At 33.9% G+C, this 24,999-nt stretch overlaps 2 protein-coding genes across 4 annotated transcripts in view; both read right to left on the bottom strand.

Annotated features, from left to right (window-relative positions):
- Nucleotides 1-24,740, bottom strand: part of TTLL5 (Tubulin tyrosine ligase-like 5) — a 31,650-nt gene extending 6,910 nt beyond the window's left edge. The window contains exons 1-3 of one of the 2 annotated variants that reach the window (XM_089463203.1): nucleotides 24,600-24,740; nucleotides 12,019-12,061; nucleotides 10,662-11,411 (exon numbers count right to left, since the gene is read on the bottom strand). In XM_089463203.1, the coding sequence (XP_089319329.1) occupies nucleotides 10,662-11,411; nucleotides 12,019-12,059 (791 nt within the window). In that variant the 5' untranslated portion in view covers nucleotides 12,060-12,061; nucleotides 24,600-24,740. Of the gene's footprint in view, nucleotides 1-10,661; nucleotides 11,412-12,018; nucleotides 12,062-24,404; nucleotides 24,530-24,599 lie in introns of those variants that run through there. The other variant, XM_089463202.1, reaches the window with a different exon arrangement.
- Nucleotides 18,874-24,529, bottom strand: LOC108618335 (uncharacterized). Of its 2 annotated transcripts, none has more exons than XM_018014308.2 (2): nucleotides 24,405-24,529; nucleotides 18,874-22,538 (listed from the first exon to the last, which is right to left on the bottom strand). In XM_018014308.2, exon 2 carries the CDS (start codon nucleotides 22,423-22,425, stop codon nucleotides 19,231-19,233), a length of 3,195 nt encoding a protein of 1,064 aa, XP_017869797.1. In that variant the 5' UTR covers nucleotides 22,426-22,538; nucleotides 24,405-24,529; the 3' UTR covers nucleotides 18,874-19,230. The 2 variants fall into 2 exon arrangements, with proteins under 2 accessions (XP_017869797.1, XP_089319320.1); XM_089463194.1 differs by having other exon boundaries at nucleotides 18,874-22,072.
- Nucleotides 24,741-24,999: the final 259 nt, after the last annotated feature.

The raw sequence follows: 24,999 nt of genomic DNA, 5'->3' as shown, positions 1-24,999 counted from the left end.
ATATAAGAAAATTTAAGAAAACCCAAAATTAAATAAATGTAATAAAATATAAGAAAAATTTTTGAGAAAAATATAAGTTAAACAAGTTTAAGAAAATTTAAGAAAAATTTCGAGAAAAATAAAGAGAAACAAGTAAGAACGTTGCAATCGGGCGATACCGATAGCAGAAGACTCATTCACAGCCCAAACGCTGTCAACCAGAGTATATACATAGTGCAATTTTCAAGTCGACTGCGCTGCAAAAATACGGCATGATGCCATTAAAATTTGAAAATCATCGATAGCTATTGCATTCAAATTACATACATATATAATTTATACAATTTTGATTTTTATTATATATTTATATCCATACATTGGATACCGGCTTCAAGCTAACAGCAGATCAGCGCGATTTTCCTATGCTTGTGCACACACTCATCGTCTATTCTATGCGTACAGACAGAAACGCGTCTTTTCTCACATTCTTAGAATTTCGATTGATTTCTGGACTTTCTAGCCGTTACTGTAGTTTTGTCTGATGACGCTCTCTTATTAAGCTATTCTATTTTAGCAACTGATTGCTCGAGCAAAGCAGTAGCGCGGGTGCTAAGGGCGACGCAAGTAATGTTAGAGTAGGGGAGGTTCGAACCTTTACTATGTTATTTTTTTTATTTTTTCATACATATTTCGTTTTTTATAAAATAGATATTTTATTGGGAAGGTGCGAGCTTGACTGAATGGCACTTAATACTTTTCATTTTCTTAGTAGAATAATTTTATAAGTTTAAATTTGTTTCTTCTCAAATAGCCCTCAAATGCATATACGCAAATACATACATATGTATATATAATTATATATGTAAGCCTGCACGCATACCATCCAGCCTTATACAGGCGCTCATTTGTATGTGTGTATGTATGTACACATAAATGCGTGCTCTAGCATATTCTAAGAATCCCGTTGCGATTGATTTGTCTTTGCATTGTTTTTGAATTTCCAGCCGCTACACTGGCTTTTCTTTGCTATGTGGCGTCATAACAATAATCTGATTTCGTTTTAACTACTGTTGCTCGAAACGACGCGGTGGTACTGTAGGCAGAAGCGCCGGTGATCTTTATTTTAAATATTTTGACATGAACATGCTATTCGGCTTGGGTGCGAATTCAAATCCCGCGGAAAACTATTTTGTAAATTGCAAATTTTTCTGTTATTTTAGCTTTTTTATATTTTATTAATTTTATAAAAATGTTTCCTTCCGTGTTATCAATGTCTATTAAGCCTATTTATGTGTACAAATACATAAATAGATGGCTGATGCATATAAATGCGGCAATATGGGCACTATAAATGCCGATTGCCACGCCCCTACTGGCCGTAGACTCCTCAATTTTATCCAGTTTTTAGAACGAGCAACCGCGTATATATACAAAATTTCAGGTCTCTAGCATCAATAGTGCCTAAAATATAGCATAATTCGAAAATTCACTATATCTTCAGGTCCGATTTTCCACGCCCCTAGTGGGCGTAGATATATAATTTTATCATCTATCTTCATAGAATTAAAACATCATCTTACATGCAAAATTTCAGCATTCTAGGTTTATAACTTTAGGAGATACAGTTTTATCCGATTTGCCACGCCCCTAATGGGCGGAGATATATCCGCCATAGCTTGTGATCTTGGGTGATCGGCGCGGACCTACATACCAAATTTCAGCTTTCTAGCCCTTCAACAAACATGATTTCTGGTATATCGGAAAATGCATTTTCCGATTTGCCACGCCCCTAGTGGGCGGATCGGGAAAATTTTAACACTTTATAAATCGGAGATATACACGAGTATGTGTTCCAAATTTCAAGTCTCTAGCTTCAATAGCGCCGAAATAGATTGCGTTCATACGGACAGACGGACGGACAGCAAGACGGACATTGCACAAAACCAATATACTCATTTTACTTTCGTGAATGAGTCTAAAAATAAAATATTAAGAAAACACAAAAAATAAAAAAGCGTAAAGCGATCAAATTTAAAGTGACTACAATAGTAGTATAAAATCACCCAACTTTGCGATTCCCAAGGTACCCTCCAAAGTAGAAGGGAAAAACCAGCCACTGGTCTTAATATAAAATAAAAATAAAAAATTTATTTAAAAAAAAAAAAAAAAAAAAAAAAAAAAAAATTTATAATAAAAATTTATTTATAGAAATTAAGTTGTACTAATGATAATCATAAACTAACACTAACATCAATAAATTCAATCAGAAATCCACCTGTAAAGATAAAACAATAGATCAAAGCCACAATAAAAGGCAATTAATAACGTATGGCTAACGAGAATAATTTGATTAGGCCCCCAGTGTTAGTCGAACAACCCCAAGTAGGTGCACATATTATCAATAGACAGCAACAACGACATATAGACCGTTAGAACGAACACTTACAGAACAGAGGCATGGCGAATAACGCAGAACAGTTGATTCAATGACGTGGACGATCAGACCATAAATGACAATCAAAATTTGAACGACCTTAACAGAGTACCAGATATTGTCAAAAGTCTTAGGGAATTTTCCGGCAATAAAATCGAATTTAGCTCATGGAAAAAGAGTGTGGATCGCATACTCTCCATATATGCAAGCCAAGTTGGATCACCAATGTACTATGGCATTTTGCATACCGTGAGAAATAAGATCATCGGCCAAGCCGACGCGGCCCTCGAATCGTACAATGTACCCCTTAATTGGAATGCCATCTCCAAGTGTCTCACACTGCACTATGCAGATAAAAGAATTAATTAGAATACGAGATGACTATGCTAATACAGGGCAACAACCAGACAGTAGAACAGTTTTATCAGGTTGTCTACAACCAGCTGACTTTAATACTGAACAAGGTAGGATGTATGGAACTCAATAGAGAGTCAGAACTACTCATGACGAAAATGTACAGGGAAAACGCATTAGACACTTTCATCAGAGGTTTGAGAGGAGACTTGCCACGTATTCTTAGCATAAAGGAACCAACAGACCTTCCCTCAGCCCTCCATTTATGTTTGAAATTAGAAAATCAGAACTATAGAACAAACATAGACTACAATAAAAGCCATCAAACAGGTCACAAAAGCGTAGCCCGAAACGCAACACCACCCATGTTACCACCGCGTATGCTTCAATACGCACAAAATCCCCCTCAGATGATGAGAACTGTACCAATTGGTTTCAGAGCTCAAGTGCCAATGCAACATGCATGGCCAAATACCATGAATCAGGGACACCAATACCATAGACAACAATATTACCAAACGCAACCTCATCAGACAATTAGCACCCAAACCACAGCCACGCCCCGAACCAATGGACGTTGACAAAAGCATCCAAACACGGATGGTAAATTACATGAACAGGCCAAATTTTGAACCAGGGAAAAGACCTCCACCAATAGCAAATACAACAGATAAAAGACAAAGAAATTTTAATATTCAAATGGGAGAGGAATATCCCGACAATGACTGCCACAACGCTTCCATAAGTATGGAAGAATACGATTACAATTAGGTATTGAAATTTATAACACTCCACTTTATAAAAGCACAGCCAACGGCCAAGTCGAACGATTTCACTCTACGCTTTCAGACATCATGAGATGTAATAAAAGAAAACAAGAATATAAAACTTTTCAAGAATTAATTGACAAATCAATATACGACTATGACTACACCATTCATTCAACGACTAACAGACGACCACTAGATTTGTTTTTTGGCAGAAACCTAACGACGAACCCAGAACAATATGAAAAATCTAGACAAGACAACATTGACAGACTTAGACAGAAACAAATGATGGACTTACAGAACCACAATAAAAGACGCAACGAAATACGTACCTACACACCAGGACAAGAAATATACGTCAAGATCAACAACAGACTAGGAACTAAATTGTCTCCCAGATATAAAAAGAAACAGTAAAAGAGGACAGAAACACAACAGTACTAACCTCAACAAATAGAGTCATACATAAAAGTAATATAAAAAACGTTTGACATTTATAGACTACTCGTAATAATGGCGATGATGGTACAACCTATCGAACCGAATATGGACATAACGAATCATACGGAAGCACAAACCATAACGATCTACGACGGATTAGGCAAGATACAAACAACGATAACAAGAATTATTCACATCATTAACTTAGGCAAAATTAAAGAAGCTTTAGAGCAGATAGAATTTCATACAGAAAAAAATTTAAAATTTAGCAGTTTATACCACACCTTGCACCACGAAATTAACCAAACTCACTTGACTTTACGCACTATAGATTATGACATTAACAAGAGGACCACAAGGGCCATTAATATTCTAGGCACAGCTTGGAAATACATAGCAGGCAACCCAGATCATGATGACTTCGTGCAGATAGAAGAACATATTAATAAAGTCATAGATAACAATAACAAACAAGTAATAATAAACTCACAGTTAGAACAAAGATTAAATAAGTTAACCACAGTTACCAATACCCTTACAAACAATATACGGAAAGACGATAGATTCACACATGATATAGCGGAAAGTTTACAGAACCAAGTTAGATTGATCAAAGAGGAGGTTATTAATATAAAATATGCCATACAATGGGCAAAAGTTAACGTAATAAACTCATTTTTACTGAAAAAGGCAGAAATAGATGAAATAGAGAGAATCTTCAAAGCTGGTAGAATGCCTTCATTGTCTGTAGAAGAAATGCTAGAATATTCAGACGTGGCCATATTTCACAATACTACTACTTTGTTTTATGTAATAAAAATACCTAACGTAGAAAACTGATTATGAAAACCTAATTGTGAAACCAGTCGTAAGAAATAACGTTATCATAAATATAGAGTATAAAGAAATATTGTCTCGCAAAAATGTAATGTTTGGAATTATAAAAAATTGTAAAAAATATAATAACATTAAGATTTGTTCAAAAAATAACATTGTCAACATTAGCAATAATACATGTTTGCCTAGGCTCCTCAATGGAGAAAAGTCGCTGTGTGAGTTCAGTAACGCCGAGCATGTGGAACCCATCGAAGAAGTGGCCAACGGTCTTCTGATCCTCAACAACTTTGATGGAGTGGTGAGATCGACGACAACAAGTACATGATTAAATGGCACCTATGTCATTCGCTTTACCAACGAGTCCATTTCAATTGGCAACCGGACTTTCAACAACCTAGAGAGCAGCACACTGAGAGTCGGCTCCTCGATAATCCAGATGACACCAGAAGAATCGAGACGACTCCAAATTCTATCACTAAAGGCTTTGCAGGCTTTACACATCAACAATACCCAAAGACTAGAACACCTAAAACTTACGACACAGGCAATATCATTCATAATATTGGTCTGCATAGTCATGATAATCATTGTCATTGCCTTCCTCTACACAAGGAGGGCGAAAAAAATTACGTTACTATTGGACAATAGCCAGGTACAGAAAGTAACAGAGGCACCAAGACGAACCATAGAAAACATACAGTTCAACGACATTCCCTTCTTTTAATGATCGCTTGAGGACAAGCTCAAATCAAAGGGGGAAGAGTTAACAACAAATATATTCTTCAAGTTAAAAACAAAAATATTCTACATTGCAACAAAACCCAATTGGAATTGTTGCAACACAAATAAAACGTAACAAGCTGATCAGACCAATAAGCCAAAACTGCTGACACAATGTCTAGCGGACTTCCTGCACACGCCAACCAGAGCTCCAGCAATTCTAAGAAGAATTGCACAACGGTTCAACAACACTACGAGCGACGCCGCTGCCAACGTCGTCGACTGAACCACAGCTCAGCTAGGGATAGAATTGATTTAAGTAATTTAGTTGCAAATTTGTTCTTGAATAAAACGGACTGCATTTAAGCAGTAAAATATCAAAACATCTTTTTTTACCGTTTAAATAAAGAAAGAACTTAACTTGTACAAGTGAAAGGGTTAAAAAATCGCATCCCCATGTCCACTGGGATTAATCAGGTACTACATTAAAAAAGAAAATCATTCTGATAGGCAAACCCACGCGATCATTGAAATAAAATCAGGTACTTAAATATAAACGCGATTCTGCAATTTGAACCCAAAATCGTTCACACAATTCGAAGTTGAGGTAGGCACACGCCAATGTTACACACACGCTTACACACACACACATGTAAAGGCACACAGGCATACAAACACTTCTACATGTGATATCCCATAACTTGTTAGCATCGCGTCCCCTGCGTACACACAATCGAACATACATACACATATGATGAAACTCATGCCAAATTTCTTTTCAAAGTGATAGCAAATTACGCAAATGAGCGAAGAGGAATTAAAGAAACATGCAAAAACTAACGGTGATCGTGAATTCCAGCGCTGTACGCAGCAAACTTAAAATGTACGCAGACTTTTGAGGTGTCATTTTTTGGTAATGTGTTTTGTTTACAATTTTTTTTTAATATTAGGTTTAGTTATACAAAAAGAAGTATTGCCTCAAGTCTTCTATATTAAATACAATATATGTACATGTAAACTTAGAAATAGGGGTTTGTTTGCAAGTGTACGCAGAGTTCTGCGAGCAAGTGTATGTATGGAAGTGTAAGCCCTCCACAAGATCAGGCAGCAAGAGCCTCGCACACAGCCATACAAATGCTCATAATACATGTAGCAAGGAAAAGTGTGCGTGCACGCTTTTCATTATGAGCACCACCGCCTTCCCACAAATAATAACGAAAACGCAAATATTTTGTAGAAGCTTGGCAAAGGGTTTGAAAAGTTCGGTATACACTTCACACAGAAGGGAAGGCATGGATCCTTGCTTGGAAGAAATTTCAAGTTTAGTGAGCTGCTGCTTGTGCTCACAAGCATATATACATATACACATTTGAGAGAGCAGAGAGCAGCGAGAGGGAGAGAGAGAGCAATTGAAATATTGAGCATAGTGGCATTTTTTGTTTAAAATTTGGTTATGTCGGTCGAGCGCATGAAGCGAAATGATCGTGCTTTTGTATATTTTCGTAGCCCGAACTCAAAAAGTTAGGAGCCGAGCAAATACGAAGTTGTGTGGGACGCAACTCTCGAAAAAAAGTGTGCAAAACGCTTTACACTTGAACCCATTGAAAATGTAAAATCAACGTATAATGGTTTTCTTGAAATGTATGTAACAGGCAGAAAGATGCGGGACCCATTATATACGAGCTAGAGACTTAACATTTTTATTTTAATTGCCCGTATTATAGCCCGGATATCGTTAACCTCCAAAAATCGTTAATCTTTATTTTGTTATCGATTAAAATAATAATAAATAAATAAAAATAAAATTCTTCTTCGGTAGCTAGAGACTTTAATACTTTGGAATTCGACACATATATCCGTGTATGTCATTAATTTATGAAGAGTTAAAATTTTCCTGATCCGTCCACTAAGGGAGTGGCAAATTGGAAAACGGATGCTCCGATTTGGAAAAAAATTATATTAGTTGAAGAGCTAGAAAGCTAAAATTCGAAAAGTAGATCCGCGTCGACCACCCAATATCAATAAGTAAGAACGTTGCAGTCGGGCGACACCGATTGCAGAAGACTCATCCACAGCCCAAACGCTGTCAACCAGAGTATATAGTGCAATTTTCAAGTATAGTGCGTAACAAAAAACAGGGCATGATCCCATTAAAATTGGAAAATCATCGATAGCTATTGCTATGTCATTGCATCATTGCATTCAAATTACATACATATATCATTTATACAATTTTGATTTTTATTATATATTTATATCCATATATTGGATACCGGCTTCAAGCTAGCAGCAGATCAGCGCGATTTTCCTATACATGTGCACACACTCATCGTCTATTTTATGCGTACAGACAGAAGCGCGCCTTTTCTCACATTCTTAGAATTTCGATTGATTTCTGGACTTTCTAGCCGTTACTGTAGTTTTGTCTGATGACGCTCTCTTATTAAGCTATTCTATTTTAGCAACTGGCTGGTCAAGCAAAGCAGTGGCGCGGGTGCTAAGGGCGACGCAAGTTATGTTAGAGTAGGGGAGGTTCGAAACCTCTTCGACGATGTTTTTTTTTTTTTTTTCATATATATACTTGGTTTTATATTATAAAATAGATATTTTATTGGGAAGATGCGAGCTTGAATGAATAGCACTTGATACTTTTCTTTTTCTTAGTTGAATAATTTTATAAGTTTAAATTTGTTTCTTCTTAAATAGCGCTAAAATACATATACGCAAATGCATACATATGTATATATGTATATGTAAGTCTGCACGCTTAGCATCAAGCATTCCAGCCTTATACACGCGCTCATTTGTATGTGTGTATGTATGTGCACATAAATGCGTACTCTAGCATATTCTAAGAATCTCGTTGCGATTGATTTGTCTTTGCATTGTTTTTGAATTTCCAGCCGCTACACTGGCTTTTCTTTGCTATGTGGCGTCATAACAATAATCTGATTTCGTTTTAACTACTGTTGCTCGAAACGACGCGGTGGTACTGTAGGCAGAAGCGCCGGTGATCTTTATTTTAAATATTTTGACATGAACATGCTATTCGGCTTGGGTGCGAATTCAAATCCCGCGGAAAACTATTTTGTAAATTGCAAATTTTTCTGTTATTTTAGCTTTTTTATATTTTATTAATTTTATAAAAATGTTTCCTTCCGTGTTATCAATGTCTATTAAGCCTATTTATGTGTACAAATACATAAATAGATGGCTGATGCATATAAATGCGGCAATATGGGCACTATAAATGTCGATTGCCACGCCCCTACTGGCCGTAGACTCCTCATTTTTTAACAGTTCTTAGAACGAGCAACCGGTAACCTAAATGCAAAATTTGCATTCTTACGCTCAAAGAATGTAAAAATTACAGGGTATTTTTCGATATTCCACGCCCCTAAAGAGGCTTAAAAACTATTTTTGGGGCATCGATAGAGGAGGTTACCAGTAACTCAACTGAATTTGTAGCTTCTAGCTTTTAAGCTGTAGGAGATATAAACTTTTGCGGTTTGCCACGCCCCCTGTGGGCGGACATATATCTTGGGATTTGGGTGGTCAACCCGCGTATATATACCAAATTTCAGATCTCTAGCATCAATAGTGCCGATATAGTGCCGTTCATACGGACAGACGGACGGACATTGCACAAAACCAATATACTCATATCAGTTTCGTGAATGAGTCTAAAAAGCTATGGCGGATATATCTACTATTGGGAGCGCTGCAATTCGGGTAAAACTGTATCATTTACAGTTTAAAAGCTAGAACGCTAAAATTTTGCATGTGAGCTAATGCTACGACTCTATAAAGACTATATGTCTACGCCCAAATCGGATCCGAAGGTGTAGTGATTTTTCAAATTCTGCTATATACTGTGCGGAATATATATAAAAGAATATATATAAAAGGCTACGCCGAATATATTTTCGCCCTGTTGGGGCGTGACAAAACGTCAAAGTTTATATTTTCCACAGTTTAAGAGCTAGATTAAGTTAAGTTACAAATCAGAAATCGAGAGCGCGCGACTGCAACGTTTTTACTTTTTATACCCTGAACCCATTTTCAATGGGAAATCAGGGTATAATGGTTTTGTTAAATGTATGTAACAGGCAGAAGGAGGCGTGGCAGACCCCATTAAGTATATATGTATATTCTTGATCAGGGCGACGAGCTGAGTCGATTTATCTCTGTCCGTCTGTCCGACCGTCCGTCTGTCCGTATGCTTGAACGCGTCGATCTCAGAAGATATAAGAGCTAGAGACTTGAAATTGTTTTCCTAGGTCCGCTATAGCACGTGCATATCGAGTTTTGCTTTAAATATCAATAAATTGTCCCGTTATTTTTATCGATTAAAAAGATGATCGAAAACCAAATTTTGTATGTATACTTACATTTTCGGTTTTTCTCAAAATTTACCCCCATCCCCAATTCACACCCTCACCCTCACTTTTCTAAAAGGCGTATTTCAAAATACAAATACTTGTGCTTAAAATCTTATCTGTAATCATAATCTGAAAGTTTCATGAAGAAAGTACATCCACAAGAAAAGTTATTGAACAATTAGGTTCCTATAGTAAGCCACCACTGCAGCCAATGCATGCGTGCGTGCGTATCTCTTTTTGTATGCGTGTGTGTGTGTGTCTTGCGTAAACAGAAAGACACGAAAAATGATTGAAACAGCTCGTAGTTGTGAAGTCTCGACTAGAGCTTTCTTACATTTTTTTTTTTATAAAAAGGATAATCGTTACGGTGATTGATTTAAAGTTCCCTTATACATAATATGATTTTATACTTTTAACTAGAGACATCACATGCATACGCTCTGTTTATGAAAAATTAATAATAATAATAACTTGATGGACTAACTTTATCGATTTATTGAGCGTGACAATCATTGTCAGTACGTGAAATCGAACTCGGCATGCAATAATATACATTAAAATGTCCAATCTAGCTTTTGAATTATGAGATTGCGAAATTAAATGTACTCATATTTAATTATGACATCAAATATTTTCCTATATCAATGGGCTCGTGGTATAAACATATTTATGTGTGTTGATTTCCTTTCTTTTGTTTTTTTAATGATACAGTTAACTCAAATGTTGTAGTGCTTCTCTGCTTACCTTGGAAAATGGTTAACTCGTTGATACAGCGCTAAGTTTCGTAAGGTGTCTAGTTTCATATGGACTCCTGTCCACAATAAATTGAAATCTGTTTCGCTCTGAACTTCAGTTAAGCCATGAACATTGAATATCTTTCTCAATAATTTTGTTTCTGTTTGAATAAATTTATATGTAATTTGTAAGTGGTGTGCAGGCATATTTACTCCACAATCATTATCTTCCTCACTAGATGCTTCTTGATCTTCCTCACTAGTGTTACTATCAGTATTGGATTGAGAAGTCGTTATAGAATCATAGCCACTTTCCTTATTCAAATTAGATTCTGATTCGACAACTGAATTATTTTCTTTTTGTTTTGTTTTAGGTTTTTTTTCATTATACTGCGTTTTTTCATCTGCATCACTTAAAACCGAAGTATCACATGAAGAAAATAAATTACGCGTTTTTTTATGTTGATTTTGCTGATCTCCGCAAATTGGCAACTTTTCAACTGACACATACGTCTTTCCTAGTGCTGCATTGCTTAAAGGACTTTTGCTTACTGTAGGCGATAATGTTTGCTTAAGAATTATATTGCTCGAAGTAGACTTAATTTCTTGATCTTGAAGGTCCATTTGTATCGACTTAGCTTCCTTTAAAGTTTTCCTAGTTTTTGGATTAAGTATATTAGTGCGAAAAACCAATACCGCATCACGTGACCCAATTTTTCCACTTGTAACCCAGTCATCCTGATTTATGTAATTAATTTCACTATAATAAGATGCAAAAAATATGACTCTTGTTATTTTACAATATCCATTCAATTGACTAACAATAATTGTATGTTTATATATGAAATATACTCTGAGTCATAAATACTCACTACATAGTCCCAAAAGAAAAAAAAGATTGTATATTGGTTCTAGGCAATGTCCTTCTTGCTGTCCATAAGAAAATGTTTATTCGGTATCTCAGCAGTCCTATTAGGGAACTAAAAATGTATCTTGTACAGTTTAAAAGCTAAAACGATGAAATTTGGCACTGGACTGGACTTTACAAATCGGATCTGAATATATAGTGCTTTGTTAAATATGCAATATTTCTAGCACTATTGATGCTAGAGCATTAAAATTTTGTATATATACTTGAGCTGACAACCTAAAATATATGACGAAAAGAGCGTTGCGTCACCCTAGACCACTTCTCAAAACGGACTAAAAATTATATGTTTATGAAGTAATGGGAAGATAGTAGAGTATTTCTGGCAGAGAGATTTCATAATAATGGTAGAGTATTCGTGGCAGAGTATTCACAGTATTGTATGGCAAAATATACATATTTCTCCGTAGGACATTTAATATTTAAAAAAACAACTTACGCAGAAGTATTGTGTGCATCACACAACGAAGAGGCAGGCATTTCTGGAAGAATGAAAGAAAATGTATTTATAAATTAATACTCATAGTTAATACAGTTGTAAGGATTAAAAAATTGATAAAACATTGGTCGTCTTCAACTATACTATACTATATATATTCAATAGCTTTGGTAGATCCCAATTATTTCATATTCCAATAACAAATAAGAAGCCTCTAGCTCTACTACGATATCCCCCAGTGTAGCCAACTTTTGTTGAGCAAAAAAAAAAACTGTTTTTAGTGGGAAGGTACTTAAAAAAAGCAGAAAATTTGTTTGTTGTAAAAAAAATCGGACAAAAAAGCTGATGGTTTTTGCTTTGATTTGATATTTAAATATATTTTTAGTAACTAGAAGTCATGGCAGGAATTCTTCAACCATGGCAAGCCGTATCTGTAAAGTTTTACACTATATATGTTTTACCTGACGCTTAAAACTTAGTAGGCATATCAATATTCATTTCATGGCGTAGTTATGTTTTTACAGTACTGACCTGACTAAAACTTCTTACCACTTGCCAGGGAAAGCAATGCCATTGCAAAAGTGGCCAAGTCCCTACATTTTTTATTTCCTTCCAAATATTTATAAGCACACCTCTACGCAGAGTCTTAAGAATTTCCTCACTGAATTGGGTGCATATTCTTATATTCATGTTTAATACTTCCAATGACCTTTGAATATAATAACTGTAGTATTAAAACGATACTATTTTTGTTTACTCGCAAAATATATACATTTGCAAGGAAAACAAATCAATATTTTTTACTATTTGAAAATTTGCCGGCAACCTATTAATAACAAGTAAGAAAGCTGTAGTCGAGACTGCTCGACTACGAGATCCCCTGAACCCTTGGAGCAATAGCTATTTCAATCATTTTTTGCGTCTTTCTACTTACACAAGAAACACGCACACACACACACACACAAACACACACACGCACGCACACACAGGCATACATACACACACACGCACACACACACACACATATATACACACACATACATACGCATGGGCGCAGTGTGCGCTTACTATGAGAACTTAATTGTTTAATAACTTTTCTTATAAACATACGATCTTCATGAAACTTTCAGATTATGATTATAACATGAATATGCATGTATTTGCCAAAGAACAAGTCTCTAGTATTTGAAATACGCTTTTTACAAAAGTGAGGGTGGATATAGAGGTGGGGGGTAAATTTTAACAAAAACCGAAATTGTATAAATTGCATATAAGCATACATTAAAAATTTGGACACTAGCAATAAAGGTGTAGAAGATATAAATTTATAACTGGTTTTCGATAAGGTTTTTTACCGATAAAAAAGATCGGGATGAGTTATCGATTTTTAATGATAAACTCGATATCCCCGCTGTAATTACGGACATTTAAAAAAATTTTTTAAGTCTCTAGCTCTTGTATCTTCTGACGGACAGACGGACGGACGGACAGGAGGAAGGACAGACAGACGGACGGGGCTAAATCAACTCAGCTTTGAATATATATACTTTAGTTATTATCGATTTGTTCATTAATAGAAAATTGACCTAATGAACTATTTAGTTTTAATTCAACTGCAATGACAAACACGTCTACATATGTACATATGTACGCTAAAAATTATGATAAATTGAAAGAAAAAAGCAAATTATTAATTTAAAAAAATCCATAATTCCCGCTGCCCGCTGTTTTTGAATTTTTCCCGCAATTGGATTTTCGAAAAGGCCAGATTTGACGGGAAAAAAGTAGATTTTCAAGCAACTAGTATTTCCATAATGTTATGCTGACACAAGAAACAGCACTTATACACATGCACATACATACAGATGTACATACGCATTCTCGCATTCGTTTAAGTGTGGGCTTCTGGAAAAGCACAAGTGTCTAATAACTGAAATACTTCTATTGCAAACTTGTTGGGAAAGGGGTGAAGTTTTATAAAATAAAGAGGAATCTATGTTTAATATGGAGACTCAAGCGATATTCTATAACAAAATAACGGAAATGTTTATCGAATTTCGGAAACAAACTCGATATACACGATGCATATACGGTATTACCAAAAAAATCCTCAAGTCTAAGTATTACATCTTCTTTTTACAATTCTATAAATACAACTTTTTGGGCTCGACCTTTTACAAAGAGACAAACTTTTAATTCAATTGACATGACATGATACACATAAGATTAGCTTTTGAAGCCCCGGTAGTCCAATCTTCGTACGCTTCTTTAATACATACGTAACTACTAGTGACCTGCATAAGTATACTCGACCCATAAAATTGCTACATAATTAATGAAACGAGACGCAAAAGCCACAGAGTTTGTCTTTTCTGTACTTTATCATTTTAAGCTGAAGAAAACAAAATCATAAGCAAAAACAAACTAAACGAAACAAGTAAGGATGCTCTAGTCAAGACTGCTCGACTACGAGATCCCCTGAACCCTTCGAGCAACTGATATTTCAAAAATTATTCGCATATGCACACATACACGCACATATACATCATACGTACGCACGTATAAACACGTATTGGCTGCAGTGTTGGCTTGCTAGAGAACTTAATTGTTTAATAGCTTTTCTTATAAACATACGATCTTCATGAAAGATTATTCAGATTATGATTATAATATGAATATTCATGTATTTGCCAAAGCACAAATCTCTAGTATTTGAAATACACCTTTTACAAATGTGAGGATGAGGGGGTGAATTAGAGGTGGGGGGTAAATTTTGACGAAAATCTCAATTGTATAAAATCTATATAAGTATACATAAAAAATTTGGAGAGTCTAGCTTTAAAGATGTGGATATGTAGATATAAATTTATTACTGATTTTCGATAATGTTTTTAATCGATATTTAAAGCAAAACTCGATATGCGCGTGCTATACACGAACCTAGGAAAAAAATTTCAAGTCTCTAGCTCTTAGATCTTCTGAGATCGACGCGTTCAAGCATACGGACAGGCGGACAGAGCTAAATCGACTCAGCTCGTCGCCCTGATCAAGAATATATATACTTTATGGGGTCTGCCACGCCTCCTTCTGCCTGTTACATACATTTAACAAAACCATTATACTCTGATTTCCCATTTTCAATGGGTTCAGGGTATAAAAATTCGGAGCTACATACGAAACAAAATAATAGCGGTACTTCTTTATGGTTACTTGCTATATCCAAGCTACAGTGACGAACTAAATTATTGGCATAGCAAGCTTTTAAGCAAGCTTTTCTAGTGAAACAAAAAATTTACTAAATAGAATTGGGCATTTATTAAATTATACAGTAAAAAACATCAATGTATTTTTTTTTAATTCAATAACCAAAAACCTCAATTTTGCTGAACAAAATTATTGGCACACAAAAAAAAAAAATTCATAAACATAAAAATGGTATGAAAAAATTTGATAATAGCTATAATTAACATTGGGTATCCTTTAAACTTTAATAATGGCTGATAATAGGTTTGGAATCGAAAACAATTATTTTTGAGTGACGTCTTCGCTAATTTTTTGCCATTCCTCAATAAGGCTTGTTTTAGGTCGGCTTGATTTGTTATTACCCGATTTGAGATGCGCCTATCCAATTCTTTCCACAAGCGTTCAATTCTATATAGGTCTGGAGATAGTGGTGGGTGCGGTAACACATGGGCGGTAGCCATATTTTGACGATATGGGCAGAATGCTTGGGGTCATTGTCATGTTGAAATGTGAACGAGCTTGTAAGTTGTAGCTTTTCAGAATTTTTTTTAAGGGTTATCACTCAAAATATTTAGATACAAATGTTTGTCTGCACACCTGCAGCAGATATGCAACCCCAGACCATCACCCCGCAACCACCATGCCTAACACTTGGCGTAATATTGTTTTTGTGAAACGAAGTATTCGGCATTCTCTAACCAGTTTAACGCCCATCCGATCGAAATATATTGAATTTCCACTCATCACAGAAGAAGACTTGACTTCAATAATCAGATGGCTTGCTAAAATTTTCCTTAGCGTAGTCCAAACGCTTCTTTTTATAAGCACCTTTGATGCACGGTTTTCGTCTAACCACATGCACTTTGTATTTGGCCTTGTGCACTACTCTTCGTATTCTAATCGGGTGCATATCCTTCCCCATTTCTTTTGTAACTTCAGCAGCAATCTGTGTAGATGTTATTTTGGGATTCACTTGCACATTTCGAATGATTTTCCAGCATTCATGGCTGTTCAACATCTTAAGGCGACCTGTATGTTTATGAACTTAGCAAATTGCGGGCTTCCTTGGAGCGCTGCACGTAGCTTCGAATAGAAAATCGGTTTCTTTCCATTATCTCTCCAGTTTATGCATAAAATTTGACTTGATCGTGCAAATGCAGGAAAATTTTCCTCTGAGCTATCGATGTCTCTTTTTGCTTAGGTGCCATTATTTAGAAAAGTAAAAATATATGCTCTAATTTTCTATATTAAAATTCAAATTTGCTAAGCTTTAAATAAAGAAACATAACATATAGTAAAATTGCCAAAATTACTTTGCCCGATCGATCAAATTATTAAAAAAAAAAAAAAAAAAATACTAAGTATGCCAATAATTTTGTTCAGCAAAATTTAGGTTTTTTTTTTTTGTTATTTAATTTTTTTTAAATGTACGATGAAGTTTTTTGGAATATTTTTTTGTATAATTTTCAAAATCCCCTATTCTATTTGGTTAATTTTTTGTTTCATTAAAAAAAACGTTGCAAAATATTTGAGAAATTGCTATAAAGTTTTAAAGCCTGCTGTGCCAATAATTTAGTTCGTCACTGTATGTTTCCAGCTGTTTAACTCCGTTGCGGGGCTAGGATTAGGCTAGAATAGGCTAAGCATTGAAAATAAATACTAGACTAAAAAAAAAAAAACAAGTAAGAAGGCTCTAATCGAGACGGCTCGAATAGGAGATACCCTGAGCCCTCCAAGCTGATATTCTAATCATTCTGCACTTCCTTTATGTACATATACCCACACATGCAACCACACGTACGTATAAACACGCGCTATGCTAACTGTACTATCGGGTATCGATATTTAGAGAAACTCGATATGCGCGTGATATACACGGACCTAGGAAAAAAATTTCAAGTCTCTAGCTCTTATATCTTCTGAGATCGACATACGGACGGACGGACAGGGCCAAATCGACTCAGCTCGCCCTGATCAAGAATATATACATATATGCTTTGTGGGGTCTGCCACGCTTCCTTCTGTCTGTTATGATTTCCTGATTTCCCATTTTCAATGCGTTCAGGGTATAAAAAGTCGGTTATCTTCGATTGCTTGGCATTTCTACATTTGTGTGTTCAGCATGTTTCTCACGCTTCAGGTTACTATGAGATGATGTTTACAGAATAAACTCTTTTTTATGTATTTTTTGTCACGTAAATTTTTTGTGTTCCCTTGTCAATGGATGAAATAATGTCTTGCTTTTGCGCGACTGATAAGGTCTTATTCGAAACTAAATTATTTTGCTGTCAATTTTTTTTTTTTTTTTTTTTACCTTTCCCTTTTTTGAAAAAATGTCTTGATCTTAAGCGATTGTGAGGTCTTACGGATATACGCAATTCTATTTGCCATTTCTAAGACTTGACAAACTAAGCGAAATGAAACGGTAATTTAGCGACAAAAGGTTTCAAATTGCAATACGAATTATAGGTTACGAGGGGACCAAAATGTATGGAATTTTTACAATGAAACTAATGTTTTTTTAAGGGGATTTTCGATTTAACGGGGTTCCAAATATTTTTAACAAATTTTGAGACTCGACTGTATTATTATTAAATTATATTATTATTAAAGTATTGATTTTTGTCGAAAAACAAAAATACTGTATTCCTACTTTGCACTAGGAAATCGGGGTAAAAGGATAACCTAAGAAGATGTAAAAGTAATGAATATGGAATATACAAATATTCCATAATGGTTTATTGTATTGGCATATCAGGTGAATGAATACACTCGATTGTGGTGGTAAGTCCGGTTATTTTTTTTAGAGTCCTCACATATCTGGTCTTGACTAGAACAGTCTTACTTGTTTTTCTTTCAATTATTAAATTCCTATTGCACTATACCATTAACTGTCTGTTAATCGTAGGCAATATTATATATTTCTTTTTTTTTTTAATTTCTAATAAGAAAACTTGGTTTGCCAACATATTTAAATAGATAAACAAATATTGCAGGTCAAATCATTCGTTTTAATCTAGCTATAAGTGAGTATTTCTTAGTCACTTACGGCATCTTGTAATGTTTTCCCTTCAGTCTAGTGTCATAATGAAACAATAAAATTGAGATTTTATAAAAGTATTATTTTTATTCAATTGGCTGTTAAGAAACATTACATTTTTTCTAACTAATAATATTAAACATTACATTTTTATTAAAATTAAAAGCGCTCTAAATGTTTGCATAATTTCTCATTTGTACATATTTAGTATATTTATTTTAACAAAAAATCAAAGAATATTAAGTACACTTATGCATCTGTACACAAAATTGCAATAGAAGCATACTTCGTTCTGTTCTAATGAAGGATAGGGAAATCCAGAAGGAGAATTTAATTTCCATTGGATTACTTTCGATGGCTTATAATTATTATGTAGGCAATGTAGTTTTTTTTTACTGTAATGGATGAAAAGCTTATCAATTCAATCAATTATTAAATTCGGAGTACATCCATTATATGTCATGTTGTGAAAAGGCAACCAACTCGGTCCACAATCTAACGCATCCATTAAGATAGTCAGATCCTTCCTGCTTGTGATGTATCCTAAGATAATAATCGATGGATGGCCTTGGTATAAGTTAGGAAAGAGTTTTTTCAAGCAGAATACATACAATGTTTTGCACAATAAATAATCCAAAAGTATGCATTCTGAGTGAAGTGTAATTTAATTTAAGGAGTACAGCATTAAAGTTAAAATTGAAACGTGTCTTATCTGCAGAGCGTAAGATCAAGTTTAATCAAAGCTTTTTATCTGATAAGAAAGTAATATATTTATATACTTAATTGTAGAAATATATATATATATATATATATATATATATATATATATATATATATATATATATATATGTACATGATATATGAGAAATTATAATATACTTATAAATTAAATCCAGCTTCCTTCTAGGGCTCATCTCAATTCGACCAGATTAATTATTGTTTTCCTTATAAAAATACGATTGCCTTATTTTCTTTCTAAATTCATAATTATTATGAATTGTCGAATCTCTGTTGTTGAGTTGATCACGTTCATTTCGTCTGTACTGTGATTCTCGCCCATTGTGTAAGATTTCATTTTTTTCAGTTTGTTTAATATTGAATTTATTTGCTCGAGCCATATTTACAGATTCGTCATTTTCACTAAGTTTCATATTATGTTTACTGCGTGTCAATGCAGATATTGGATCGTAGTTGTAACTTAAAAGCTCATAATTTTCACTCATGTCTGTAGATGTATTTAAGTTACTGATCTCTTCCTCAGATAACGGATTATTGTGATGTATATTTTGTTTATTTATAGAAACATTTGTTGAATAATTTTCTACATTATTAACAGAATTACTTGACGGGGTTGAACCTTGTTGTTTTCTTTTCTCCATAATAGAATAAAATTGAACAATTTGTTCAAGCTGTTCTTGATTTATACTTGTTTTTCCTTGAGAGATTAAAGAAGTAGCCAGTTTAGAAGCGAGCTCAGTTGTATCTAGCCGATCCTGGTTAGGATATAGCATATTAGCAACCCTGCTAGGGGTTTCATTTTCATGTATATTTCTATTGAGCTCTGTTTTGTTGGTTTCTAATTCTAGCTGTAGTGTTTTTGAATGCTCCAGTAATTCTTCAGTAGCATTAATTGCCTTTCTTAAAGCGCGTTCTTGAGTTAGATCTAACATTTTTGAAATTATAAGACCCGTAAATTTTTCTTTTGCTGTTTCTAGGATAGCACAGTTTTCACCTGTAAGTAGTGATGTATTTGCTTTTTCTGGATTTAATTTACAAATTTGCAGTGCTTTAGCTAATAATGCAGTGATGCTAGGTCCTAAACTTCCCAAATGTCCCTCTAGTGCAGTTAAAAGGCGAAGTACATGGATAATATTTATATTTCTCTTGCTATCATCGTTTTTTATGGATTCTTCGCATTTCAATAGATTTTCGGGAGTGTGAACGTGGTATTTAGAGTTTGATAAGTCGTCGTTAGTCATTGGCAAACATAACCTTTCGCGGCATTTGATTTTGATATTTTCGATATCCCGATTATACAGTTCCTCCAAGCGAGAGTTAAAAAATAGTATCCATTCATTTTGAAAATTATATGATCTATGATTTATGCCAGCGGCTATAAGTTCATCTTTACGCCGCTTCCAGAAATTTTGCCACTCTTCCTTATACATAGGGTGCTCTTCGGGATCTGATTTATATAAATCATATTTTGTATTTAAATCACGAACATTGTGGTCAACCAAATGTCTATAAGCTTGCCAAACATCATCATCTCTTAATGGGGACAATGACTTACGTTCTACATTCCATTGCGATATTATTAAACGATTTGAGCGTATTCGCTTTCGATCATTTGAGTTAGATCTTGATCGACTACGTTTAGGAGTTCTAGACGGTTGTCTGCTACAAGAACGTTGATTCTGTCTAGTCTCTCTTAAAAACATATCAACCATTCGTTTATGAGTTTCATCATCGACAGTCTCTAATCTATGATCTTCATTGAAAGGATGACTGGCAAAGTTAGCTTCGACATTTTGATTCATAATTGTATGATTAGAGGGATTACAAGTATTAAGTAGGTTGTCGTTATTAATAGTAGAAGTCTTTTCAGCAGGAAATTTATAATTGCTGGAATTTTCAATCAACAATTCCACTTCATTTAAATCTACCACATGCGTAAACGCTGGTCCTAGCATTTCTGAGGCATGTTTTCGATTAAAGACTGTTGATATAATACGTTGTTTATTTTTGGAAAACGAGTATTCGTAACAAGGATAAACTGTCTCACGTCCATGATATTTCTCAATAGCCTTTGCCAGTTTTTCTAATATTGAAGGCAATATTTTAAAAATATGGTGCTCAGGTATATGTGAAATGTATTGCCGATACTGCCGCAAGGCTGTCGGGAAATGTTTTTCACAATATGTTAAACGATGAGTATAGCTTTGTATATGATTATTCATTATTTTCTCATCAGTGGTAATATTACATAAAGTACAAAAATATTTAGCTGTTCCATCATTAAGATTTCTCATTATTTTAATAACGTACTCGACTCCCAGAAGTCCCAAGATTTCAGTTATAGTCGAGTTCGAATCAAAAATAGAATCACAATTTGATGTGGGTACAAATGTTACGCTGTTTTGAGACTTTACATTCCCTGTCCCAAGGCATTGATTAGTTACGTCTAATTCATCATTATTTTTGCTTTTATTGCGATTAGAAATTCTAATCGGCACTATAGATGTAGGAACCGAGCAGCCAGCCTTCGAATTTCCTATTAATTTTGATATTGGAACACATGAAATGTTTGTTTTTCTTGTTGATGGTGTCGGATTTCCCCCAATATCAGGTGTCAGGCTCAATTTTTCTGTAATTGTTTCAGCGTTGGTTGCATTGACATCAGTATAGTTTACTTTGGATTCGGATCCGCATGTTGGTTCTCCAATACTTTCAGAGTAATTTGAGCCATTACTTTCGCACTTTACTGCACTTTGTTGAACTAATTGCTTATTAAATTGATGTGGAAAAACAGAATTCACAGTAATATCATCATCTTCATCTGTTTTTCTGTTATTATCTATATTAGTTATTTTTACTTTTCGAATCATGTTTGTCATGTCATGTTTATTAGAACCTAAATTGAAATTGGGGATTTTAGGTTCTTTATTTTTGGCCTCAATACCAGTAGATAGAGTTTTATTTTTGTGCAGTTGCTGATTTAGTTTAATGGGGTCTGATGGATTCTGTGTTTCTCCAGCTTTCTCTTTATCCCTGGAACATTCAACCTTGTTAGATACTGGTAATTCTTTAACATTATTATATTTATTTATTAAAATATTTTCCTCAGAGAATTTAGGAAGAAATAATTGGGTTACAGACTCCATTTTAGCTAAATGTTTCTTCCCATGGAGATGACTAATTAAATTCTTGTTTCCATATTGAACAACTTTGCAAACATTGCATGAATACTTTTTCTTCAATTCGTCTGTACAAACAACTAGTCTATTTAGTTTGTTTACATTTTTAGTTCTAAATTCTATTTGAATCACCTCTTTTAGAGACAATGTTAATAATATTTTTGAAAATTCAGTTTTATCAAACATTTTTTTATATTTTGTAGCCATTATGATTATGACGCGATTAACATAAAAGAAATTTAGTGTAAGATCTGCATATGGTCGACGATTTTATTAATAAAATATATATTTAATATATTTATTGTGATAATTATTCATAGCTATAAAATTAAAGGGGAAAACGTGTATTGTAACATAAGACATATAATTAAAAGCACACATATATTAAAATTTTTGCAAAGATGTGTTTGATTTATGGGATCTAACTGACACTTATCTAGAAATAACGTGAGAACCAAGCAATTATTCATTAAGTTATGATACATTGAGTTTCTCCGCAGATTATTGAAGTACTAATTTTTACTTATTCACTAGCTTTATTTGTTTCCCTTATTATTTTATATTATACACGAATCTTGCTGAATAAAAAGTAGTCACAATTACACTAATTTCATAAGTGATTCTATAGGTTGCCCGAAAAAAAACTCCAATCAGACAATGCTTCCAAAGCTTCGACAAAACAGATATAATAAAAGTCTAAACAATTGCAGATCAAAGTCAAATATCAACGTCCTCCGGCTATTAATGCTCAGTGTTTTTATTGGGGCCTATCACGCCTGTTCTCCTGAAAAGAACGTGGAAATACGGCCTCCAGAATACTCATTCACGGTCAAAGCATTGCAAAATCGAAAATATTGAACGATAGATTTTTTAAATTTTCTTCGTCCGTAATTTGTAAATAAAACTAAAAATTTTAAATAAAATTGTAGGAGTAAACAGTAAATTACGTATGAAATTTTGAATTTAGCTGTCCAAACAGGCGCCAAAAAATATTTATACATATTTTTGATCAGGACGATGAGCTGAGTTATTATAAAGAAATATACAATCCGATTGTTATAATGAATACCACAAATGGGTCAATAGGACAAATTGTATTTTAAGCAGTAAAGACTTTTGGATTCTCAAATTAGACACCGTTGCACTCTGCAAATTTGTATAAAGTCCTATTAAAGCAAAAAACAGCCAGAGTTTTTGCTGTCTAAACTATGTTTGTGTGCAATGTTAAAATAAATAAATTTTCCCCTTTTTTTTCAACCATATTCTTTTAATTACTGTGTCTACCATTCAACAATATATTCAACAATATTAATTATTTCGAGTACTTTTCCATTTACATTTCATGTCAGTACATTTTTTTTATGTAGTACTAGCATGTTGTATATAAAGAGCTCGAAACTTAAAATATATACAAAATCGCGCTGGTAACCTATAATGAAAAATTTATAGTAGATAGATACTATTTCCATATGGAAATGGCGAATCGACAATTACTAGTACCTTACCTTAAATTCTAAACTAATATAGAGAATTAGAACTCCATCATGCCTGCCAAAATAGATTAAATCTTTTCTTTTACCGTCAATGAGTATCACATAGTCGGTAACCCCGACTGCAACATTCCTAAATACATATTAATGTATGCAGCGTTAAAAGAAACATTCACATAATGCTTTTTTAACTAAAAGAAATTCGAAGGTTTTGCGATTTTCAAACTTTGCAAAGCCATAAATTATATTTAAAGCCTGTAAGATATTCTCATGCAAAGGTTTATTGCGTGACTCATTCGGGAAGTATATTTCGACAGTCGATATCTAACTGACAAATCCATGAATCAAAATAGATATTTTACAAAATTATCTATCTTTTGATATTCTTAGTTTAAAACTAACATAGGAGGATAACTCACTGGGTTCCATATACACACACATATGACGATATCACACACATATATACATACATACATAGGTAGACTGTTATTAGGGGTATGTAGAATAGTATAATGTTGCTACGCGTCCTAAACATTTAGCTGGTTGGAAACGCATAGGGAATGATGTCATACCATACTAATTGATTTAATATGATTACACATGTTATAAACAGAGATAGTTCAGTTTATATATGCATCTATAGAAACCTACCGAGCTTAAATTTATTATGAGAAATTGCATTTAGGGATAACTTACCGGTGTTTTCTTTTTCTTTTCTTTTCTTTTTAAGCTATCCAAGTGTGTTTTCAATTGGAATCTTAACTGGCTCCAAATCCCAGCAAATTATGGAGATATATTTTTTATATTTTTCATACAGAGCGCTTAAATATTAAAAACATTGATACAATATAGATAAATCTAGTCAAATGTCTATCTACCAGATATACGTACATACTATTTTTAACCTTTTTGCGTTCTATGAGTTCGATTAGAGAATACAAAACCATCGGAGTAATTGCGCAGTTTATTTATAAATTTCCACAGAAATTTGCAAAAACAAAAAAAAACTTGAATTTCTTATATGCACTGCGACGAAGACTAAAAATTTCGACCACAACGAATCAAATGAAAATATGTTTTTTATATCGGTTAGTGATGGCCGATAGATAAACTAATATATTTGGAAAACCATGGCCTAGTACGTCTATCAATAGATATCGAAATAATATTCTTTAATTTCAATATGAATATAAACTTATCGATAAATGCTACCTGCTACCTGAACAATGCGACTGCGTTTGTATAATTGCGTATTTAATATTCTGAAATGTATGCTTATGGTTACATTTAG

This window comes from Drosophila arizonae, chromosome 2 (genome assembly GCF_054131065.1).
Source record: "Drosophila arizonae isolate 15081-1271.41 chromosome 2, UAZ_ARI_1.0, whole genome shotgun sequence".
Lineage (NCBI taxonomy): Eukaryota > Metazoa > Arthropoda > Insecta > Diptera > Drosophilidae > Drosophila > Drosophila arizonae.
The sequence above is the reverse complement of the archived record's forward strand: the minus strand, read 5'-3'. Positions and strand labels throughout refer to the sequence as shown.

Excerpts from the sequence above, each read along its gene's own strand:
- LOC108618335 (XM_018014308.2), bottom strand. The coding sequence starts at position 22,425 with ATGGCTACAAAATATAAAAAAATGTTTGATAAAACTGAATTTTCAAAA.